At 37.3% G+C, this 9,514-nt stretch overlaps 1 protein-coding gene across 1 annotated transcript in view; it reads right to left on the reverse strand.

The window, feature by feature from the left end:
* FKBP3 (FK506 binding protein 3, 25kDa) overlaps positions 1-9,147 on the reverse strand; it is a 19,761-nt gene extending 10,614 nt beyond the window's left edge. Inside the window, exons 1-3 of the mRNA XM_006875442.1 lie at positions 8,967-9,147; positions 5,366-5,467; positions 4,053-4,160 (exon numbers count right to left, since the gene is read on the reverse strand). Coding sequence (XP_006875504.1) covers positions 4,053-4,160; positions 5,366-5,467; positions 8,967-9,074 — 318 coding nt within the window. The 5' untranslated portion in view covers positions 9,075-9,147. The remainder of the gene's footprint in view (positions 1-4,052; positions 4,161-5,365; positions 5,468-8,966) is intronic.
* Between the last annotated feature and the right edge of the window lie 367 nt (positions 9,148-9,514).

A 9,514-nucleotide genomic window follows, 5' to 3' on the forward strand; every position in this document is an offset into this window, starting at 1 on the left:
CCACACCTTTCTCTCTGCAGTTCTATCAGGCGTAGGAGGCTGCTTTGATCCTTCCCCCACTTGGTCTCGCCCAAGGTGGCAGCTCCAGGAACAGCTGACCATATTGAATTAGAAAGCAATGGATTTCCTGCTTCAGCTACCAATTCCCTTAGCTGTAAGCCTTCCAACCTTCCAAATATTCCTTTATATGTGATTCAGAGTTCTGGCACCATCCCCTGAGCCTGCTTGGTCCGGTATATTGTGTTGTTGCTGACGGAGATTCTCACTGCACTTTCACCGAATCTGCCATCTTGTTTGTTCTCCTGATAATAAACTTTTGTCTCTATTTCACATCTCCATGTTAAATGTACTATCTCAAAGCAGTGTATATTTCCAATTCAATTTAAATAATTTTTAGCTTTATTTTAAATCAAAGCTCTTTTAATAAGCCTCTGTAAGTTATTCAGCATTTCTTAAGGTTAGAAATAACATTTAATTCCTATAAAATCATAGGTATTACACAGAGCATTGTGATATTTTTTTTTCAAAGATTTTAGTTGTTTAAGCACCAAAACCTGCTGTTATTATATACATTATTATATTCAATTAGAATGAATACAATTATCTTCTTTGCTGCACATGGACGTAAATTCACACAATATGCATGAAATTATTTATCAAAATTGCTGTAAGAGGATTATTTTCTTGGAAAAAAAAAGAAGTAGAACTATCAGAGTCCTAAATAAAAAAAGGTAAGGGGTAATCCAGTAAGATAGATTGGCACGGAGGCAGCAGTGGGTTCAAGCATACCAATGACTGTGAGGAAGGCCCAGGATTGGGCAGTGGTCTGTTCTGTTGTGCATAAGGTTGCTACGAGCAGGAACAGACACAACGGCACCTAACAACATAACCTGCTGTTATTGTTGCCATGTGCCATGGAGTCAGTTCTGACTCATAGTGACCCTGTGCAAGGTTTCGCAGGGGCAGCTGGTGGGTTTGAATCACCAACCTTGTGGTTAGTAGTCCAGTGCTTACCCTGCAGAACCACACCATGTAATCAATGGTAATTCATATATGTGACAAAATATACCAACAGAAAAGATTATCTGCCAAAAATATTGGGGATTAAAGGAAAAAGAAAAAAAAAAATGGAGTAAATATAAAAGTAACCCTTCTACTATTTGGTCTAAGTTCAGGCAGGAAGATATTTGCATTACTGCTATTAAGGAATCAAAATCTATTTGGTTACTGAGCTTAGAAAGAGATAATAGGTTTTCTTTATTCCTCATCTATTTCAAATTGGTTGTTATTAAGTTATATACATTTTTATTCACATTTACCTTACTAGTTCAGGATTTCATCTCTTCAAGGCTTGTAAAAAAATTCTTATCTTCCTACAGTCTATCCCTTCAATCTACTCCTGGAGTAATCCTATGGTTGTATGCCCAAAGGCCTATGCTATACAGGCAGTAGCTATTCAAACTCCAGTCTCTTCCATGACTTTTTCAGTAGAGCTGGCCACTATTCGCTTATGTGTGTCTGCTCCTTATATGCTTACAAACTTCTGTTAGAAGTTACTGGAATCATATTTCAATCAGAGGCAATTTTACTTCTTATAGATAATTCAGTATTGGATGGATACATATTTGGTTGTATAACCTGGGGGGTAGGGGGCAGGGAGTGAGAGAATTGATAAACACTCTACAAAGCACAACATATTGTTGCTTGCTCTCAAGTTGATTCTGACTTGTAGATATTCTATGTAACAAAGCAGAACTGCCCCATAAGTTGTTTATACTCCTTATGGGAGCATATCACCAGGTGCTACCTCCTGCAGAGTCACTGGTGGGTTCCAACTGTCAGCCTGTTAAGCGCTTAATCAATGTGCAACCGTGGTAGGGTAACCTCTACTACTAAATCTACTACAACAAAGAAATGTCATTAAATGTCAACCTGACCTAGAATATACTTCATGTTTAAAATTGTTGAGTGTTTGCTGTTGTTATTGGTAAAGTGCCAAGTGTGAGGTCAATGACTTGATTGATTTTCTAAAATAGATTGTGTACATGAGAAAATACATACTTCTCAGCCCACAAGAACGTAAAAAAGGAAAAGAGTAGATATTCTGATTTTTGATACTACTCTCTTGTGATTCTAATTGGAAACAAATTCTGGGTAAACAAAACAAAATATAACACTGGGGAAATCTCAACAAGGTATGTGATTTCATCATAAAGTTGTCTTTCCTTTGGTGGTTATATGATGTGGAGTCGGAACCAACTCACAGCGACCCTGTATAGGGTTTCCGAGGCTGCAAATCTTTACGGGAGCAGAAAGCCTCATCTTTCTCCCACGGAACAGCTGATAGTTTCAACTGCTGACCTTAAGGTTCGCAGCCCAATTTGTAACCACTATGCTACCAGAGCGCCTTGTCTTTCCTTTGGCACAGACTGTAAGTTCCATCACTCAGATCATTTCACTTTCTGTTATTCTTTCAAAGGATTATACTTTGATGAGTACAAGCTTAATACCAGAATTTTCATTATAGCAAAGGTTAAATAAATGATTTCACTAAGAAAATTTACAGTATTATTAAAACTCACTGGACATAAGAAAGAACATTCAAAATTGAATTTGATACTGTAATGCATTTTTAAAGTCATGTATAATTATCTTTAAAGTGGATGAAAGACAAAAACTGAATTCTCAGTATTTAACTGTTTCAGGTGAAATGTTTTATTGAGTCTGTAGTCCCTAAAATGTTCTGCAGATAATTCTTGCTTATAGTCCTGTTGCTGTTAAGTGCTGTACAGTCAGTTCCAACTCATAGTGACCCTGCATAGGATTTCCAGGGAGCAGCTGGTGGGTTTGAACCACTAACCTTGCAGTTAGCAGTCCAGTGCTTATCCTACAGTGCCACTAATTCTAGAACATACTGTTTAACCTGAGAGATGCTGCTCCTAACTGAATAGCGCCTTACTCAAAACTTGTAACACAAAGATATTTTATTAATGAGCTTATGCCTGCTTGACATGTTTTGTCTAGTATGTGGTTAAACTTAACAAAAGCACAGAAATTTGCACTAAAAAACATTTAATAATAAAACAAAATGAAGAGATTACTAAACACCTGGTATATGACAATGAGATACAATGGCTTTGTAGGGAATTAATTGGGTCTATTGAATCGAATCAATTTGACGGTACTTAACAACAATCACATGTATATTGTTAGTACAGTGGTGAGTATCCCCCACCTGTCATGCAGGAGACTATGGTTTGGTTCTCAGATGGTGAGGGCAGATGCCTTTGGACCCTGCTGTAAGGTCAGCACTGGATTGCAAATATACCAGTTGTTCTTCGGAAACTCTATAAGAGGGTCACTATGAGTCAGAGTCCACTTGATGGCACCTAACAGTAACATCACATGGAAGGCAAGAATTCCACCCCTGAATCACCAATGCCCCCACAGATGTGTTATATGATTCAAGCTAGTTAATTTGCATGATATTTTCTCCCTCTGATCTCTGGGTCGGTTCAAACCGCCAACTTTTGGGTTTGAAATCAGGCTCCTTGAAAATATTATGTAAATTGATATTTTATCAGTATTTTGGTGTCAATCTGCTAACTTATATTTGAAAGACATCAAATGGTCATTAAATACATTATATTATTAATCATAAACTTTTTAATAAAAATCTAAACCCTAGGTTGCAGCCAGAGCTGGCCTATTTCTATTGCCAGGGACATTGTGTATATTAGGAAAAGCTAAAAATAATCAAAAAGGACATTTCTTATACTTAGTCCAACTTGATTATAGAGTCAAGAACTTAAAATAGCTTTGAAATCTAGTTAGAATCTGGCCCAGAATCAGAAGCAATATCAAGTTAGAATATTTCATAGCATAGGACAGGGTACTATCAAGTTTTTTCTCCCTTCAATGCACCTAAGGTAAAAGACAAACTCAAATCAGTGTTTGGCTCACTGTGAAAGTGGTCCTACTCAACAAACTCCCCACTGTGAAAAACAAATGTTATCTATAAAATTCACATGAGATATAAAACAGATACAAACCTCTTCAAGAGCCTCTTCAGACTTGGTTTCCTTAGGTTTGTCATCATTAATCTTCACATTTTTCACCTGCTCTGACACCTTACTTACACTTTCAGTACCTTTGAAACGCTGTTAAGGAAAATGTTCTCAAATTTATCACGTTCAAGACAATCAGAAAATGAGAAGGGACATTTGTGTTTTCAGCTGCTTAAATGAATGAATTCTGTACCATGAATATAGGCAACAAACCTTTAATAAGTTACTGATAAATTTATGGCCATAATACCATCTTTGTCACAATTATAAAGTCTGAAATGAGAACCATGAATTTTAGAAAGGCCAGCTTAGCCAGAAATCCTACTATAAGTGATTGATGTCATTTGAAGCTGTGTAAATTGGTTTAATCTGTTTGGAATATAATTAAACATGTAGTAATTTAAAAAATAATTCTATTTACATGAGAGCTTTAAAAAAATTGATGGAAAAATGAAACTAAAAGACAATGGACACTTTCCACCATTGACAAGGAACTTTTTGAAGCTCCCTTATATGAATAAATGCTCAAGAAATAATTTGTAACTAAGGAGAAAATATCTTTATGCAATTATTCAACCACTAGTGTTCAGAACAGCAAAGTAACCACATATTTATCTACTCAGATTTTAATGATGTGGAAAATTTTAAAATGTTAAGTAAAAAAATAAATAGAAAATGCTAACTAAAGTCTCAACCATTAAGAATTAAACAAATACATGCACTGAAAATACATAGAGAAAATACTCAAAAATGTTAAATATGGTTATTTCTAGGTGGCAGAATTATATTATGTACTTGTGCTATTTAAAAATTAGCATGTATTATTTTTATAATCAGAAACTATGTCTGACTTGAGGAAACCTGTTAACATATGAGTATATTCCAAATTAGAAAAAACTTCTGTGGAAGATGATCATTTCACGATGAGCATATATTGCTGGATTTTCTAAAATTTGTTTTAAAGGATCAACCTAACTCTAAACCAGACTTTAAATTCATTAATGTAATGGAGCTTTTTTTTTTTTTTTATATGCAGTTTAAATGCTTAATATAATAACGCCAACTTTTCAATATCTTTAATTTAATCTCATTTTAAGCTGCTATAGTATTATTTCTAAAAATCGGACTCCTTTCAAAATATTAAAATATTCTGTCATGTTGCAGATTATCCTCCCTAGATCTGATCGCTTGTCCATTTATAAAAACTTCAAAATATAAATGCTAATACATGTATTTAAAAATTCCTTTTGGGAGTAAAATATCTAAAGGTTTTGGTAATAGAATTTAACAACACTCACCTTAGTTTCAAAAAGATGGTTATACGCTGCAACCAAATGGTCCTTATTAGCTGTTTTGGCCACATTTTTAATATTTCCTAGTAGCTTATGTTCTGCAAGAAACTACAAAAAAACCTGGTTAGCCAAAAAAATTTCTTCAGGTAAAAAGGGTCTAAAATTAGAAAGTGACTTTTTTTATGTCAGCAATTGTATTTTAAATAGTACTATTCGAACAGAACAAGGGAATACTAAATGGTTTAAAATCAAGTAAGATGCACATTAGGGTTGTATCCTTGCACTATACTTATTGAATCGGTATACTCAGCACATAATCCGAGAAGCTTGAAGAACACTGCCTTAGGACTGGGGGAAGAGTCTGGCAACCTGCTATATATAGATGACTCACCAGTCATTCCTCGGAAACCCTATACAGTGTTACTATGAGTCAGAACCGACTCGACAGCACTTAACAATACATACATATGACACAAACTTGACAGCTGAAAGTGAAAGCTATTTATTGAGAAAGATCTAAGACTATAGTTTTCAGTATGGATTATAGTGCAACAAAACCAAAACAAAAAAATCCCACAAAAATCCTCACAACTGGACCAATAAGCAACATCATGATAAGTGAACAAAAATTAATATTAAGGATTTCACTTTACTTGGATCCACAATCAACATTCATGGAAGCAGCAGTTAAATCAAACAACGTATTACATTGAGTTAATTTGGTACAAAAGACCTCTTTAAAGTGTTTCAAAGCAAAGATGTCATTTTGAAGACTAAGGTGCACCTGACCCAAGTCTTGATATTTTCAACTGTCTCAAACATGTGAAAACTGAACAATAAATTAAGGAAGTTCAAAGAATTGATGTTTTTGAATTACAGTGTTGGCATATACTGATTATAAGACTGCCAGAAGAACAAACAAATCTGTTTTGGAAGTGCAGCCACAATGTTCCTTAGAAGCAAGGATGGCAAGACTTTGTATCACTTTGGACATATTAACAGAAACGACCAGTCTCTTGAAGAAGGATATCATACTTGGTAAAGTAGAGGGTCAATGAAGACCCTCAACTAGATGCACTGACACACTAGCTGCAACAATGGGGTCAAATATGGCAATAATTGTGAGGATGGCATAGGAGCTTCTCCATGTACTTTTTGAGGCTCCCTCATGTTTATAGTATAAGGAGCTCTGGTAGCGTAGTGGTTAGGAATCAGGCTGCTAACCTCAAGGTCAGCAGTTTGAAACTACCTGTGGTTCTGCGGAAGAAAGATGAAGCTTTCTGCTCATGTAAAGATTTACAGCCTCGGAACCCTATGCGGGGTCATTATGAGTTGGAATCGACTCCACGGCCCATAACCACCACTATCAATGGAATATTAATAACAGCATGTATATTAGATGGCTGTTATAAAGATAAAACATAGTAATTCATTTGAAAATTCAGCATAAAGTAATCACATAGTGAAGAGCTCAATAAACATTAGCCATTATAAGTAATTTAACAACTAAAACTAATACATTTTTATTTCTCTAAAATGCAAATTGGCAGTTGATGTTTTTGCTAAGTATCATGGAGTTGGTTCTGACTCATAGCAATTCTATAAAGGGTTTCCGAGGAGTGGAGTGGTGAGTTTGAATTGCCAACATGTGGTTCGAACTGACCTTCTGGTCCAGCGCTTATTCTACAGTGCCACACCAGAACTCCGTAAATTGGCAGATGGGTGCCAAAGATGCTGTTGAGATATGAAGTCATATATTTTTCATGGAGACTTGGTGGCACAAGGTTACGCGACTGGCAGCTAAACCAAAGGATGGCAGTTCAAAGTCACCTAGAGGATCCAAGGAGGATAACAGACTTGGCTATCTGCTGCCATAAAGATGACACCCTGAAATCTATTAAAAGTTTCTGTCACATGGAGCTGATATGAGCTGGAACTGACTCAAGGCCATCTAACACTATAGTTTCACAAAATCATGTAACCTGTTGATTTACTTTAATAACTTGTTTTTCTCTATTTTCCCTCTTCTGCCTTGTCCTTGCTTGATTCCTTGTATTGTTACTTTCTCAAAAGTTGTCCATTAGTAGTTTTTAAGCTTTTGATAAAGCAGTTTTTCTAAGACGACTTGATTTTTAATTTATATTCTTTTTTGTTGGGATCTTCCTTTTAAAAGTGTTATACATATTAAAGGATACTCAGGAAAAGTGATTAAACAGAAGCAATTCGCTGTTTCATAATGCTTGTGATTAAGCAAGGTTCCAGAGACATATTCCTAATATAAACATTTCTTTGCTGTCTCGTAACCAGTGAAATAACTATCAGATATAAGTTTAAGTATCTGAACAAAGGAGAGCATGCATTTAAGATTGTAATGTTATGATAATGCAAGTCTCCTGAAACTGTCCTCTGTGGGCTATTTTTATATTGCATTCCACATTGGGATGACTTATTTGATGAAGTAGTTCTAAGACATTAAATGTTAATAGAGATATGACATGCCTATTCTAACAGCTAAAATATGAATCACAAGAAAATAATCCCATTAAATTGTATCAGATTCCTAGGCATGGCCTTTCTTATGCACTTTTAACTCCAAACACTGACATGGTTATTGTTGCTGTCATAGCTGTAGTTGCTAAATGCCATCAGTTCCAATCCACAGCATTTGCTGAATAAGATGCAGATGCTAGGAAAATTACTCAGGATTACAGAATTGAAAATTGGAGAGTTTGTATTTCTCTCCTTCATAACCTATCCACCATCAGTGGAAGTAATAAACAACCCTTTCACCGCAAACAATTTTTTATAGGTAAATTTAGAAAACAAATGAAATTTGTGCAAAACCAGATGCGGGCCGCAGCTTTTATTTCTGATGAATGGAGGATGCTGCAGGTGAGTACCTTCTACAAGAAAAGTGCATAGTAGTTAAGCAATTCCACACAGGCATGACTAAAATTAATATCGAAGTAAAAAAAAAAAAAAAAAAGGACCAAATCTGAAAAAGAAACTTGTGTCTACGGAACGGGTAGCTAAAATGGAGACAGCTGAAAAAGGCTGGGCGCTACAGTACGTAGAATGTCAATTCGTTTCGTTTATGTGCTTATAAAATGGGAACCCACAACACAAAAAATGTGCATTAAGCCCCCAAAATAAAAAATGGAGAAAAGGGTACATATTTTTAAAAACGGGTTTGAAAAACAGTATATAACTGTTAGAAAAGCACAACGCACACATCATTCCCATGGAAATCTTCGTGTTTTCCTAAGAGCTCACACACCACTCCAAGGGATTTCACCCAAGGGCCTTGTCCTTCGGTACTCACCATTCCCCAACCCCTCGCCCCATCCCTAATATTTCCCTGATTCCATTTTGAATGTCCTCCACCCCATCAAGGATCCCATGGAGGTTCCGCACAAGTGGGGTCAGACCGAGGGGCGGGAACGTTGTTCCCGAGAGCACGCGAAGCCAATACGGCCTCCTAAGCTATGGGCCTCGCGAGGACTGGGGCGGGGGCACCGAGGAAGACAGAATGTATGGGCATCTCCGGGGAGGGGGGGTAAAGCGTCCCTCGGCCACACAAGCCCTGCCGCCCCGCCACCTCTGGTACCGAGTCTGAACCGTGTTCCTGCAGAAACTTGATAATGTCTTTCTTGGGCAGCTGCTCGCTACGCAGTTGTTCCACGGTCCACGCACGCTGTGGAACGCTCGCCGCCATCTTCCCCCGCTGCCTCAATTCTACTGAGCTAGCCCGCCTGGCTCCGGATTACACCGCCCCTGGGGGGCGGGGCGTGAATCCCGCGAGGAGATCTAGGGAGCGGAGTTCTGCGTTCCCAGGCAGGATTGGGGCCTGTCCTTGAGTGACGTCAAGGCTGTGCTATGAGGGCGTCTTTGTTGGGTCTGAGTAAAACCAGTCCACAAAACCGTAGCTGCTTACGTGCCTAAGACTATAAATCGTCATCTACTTCTAATTGGATACGTTGTGAGGAGATCTCTTATTGTGGTGATGCTAACAGCTTTTACCCACCCTTGCTTATTATCGATAGCTGCAGTGCCTTTAAAGGTCCTGTCTATACTCTTCTTTCGGAGTCCTGGTGTGACACTATGGGTTAATGCGCCAGACTGCAAAGCCGTTTGAACTGCAAGGTTGGCAGTTCA

This window comes from Chrysochloris asiatica, unplaced genomic scaffold (genome assembly GCF_000296735.1).
Source record: "Chrysochloris asiatica unplaced genomic scaffold, ChrAsi1.0 scaffold00327, whole genome shotgun sequence".
NCBI lineage: Eukaryota > Metazoa > Chordata > Mammalia > Afrosoricida > Chrysochloridae > Chrysochloris > Chrysochloris asiatica.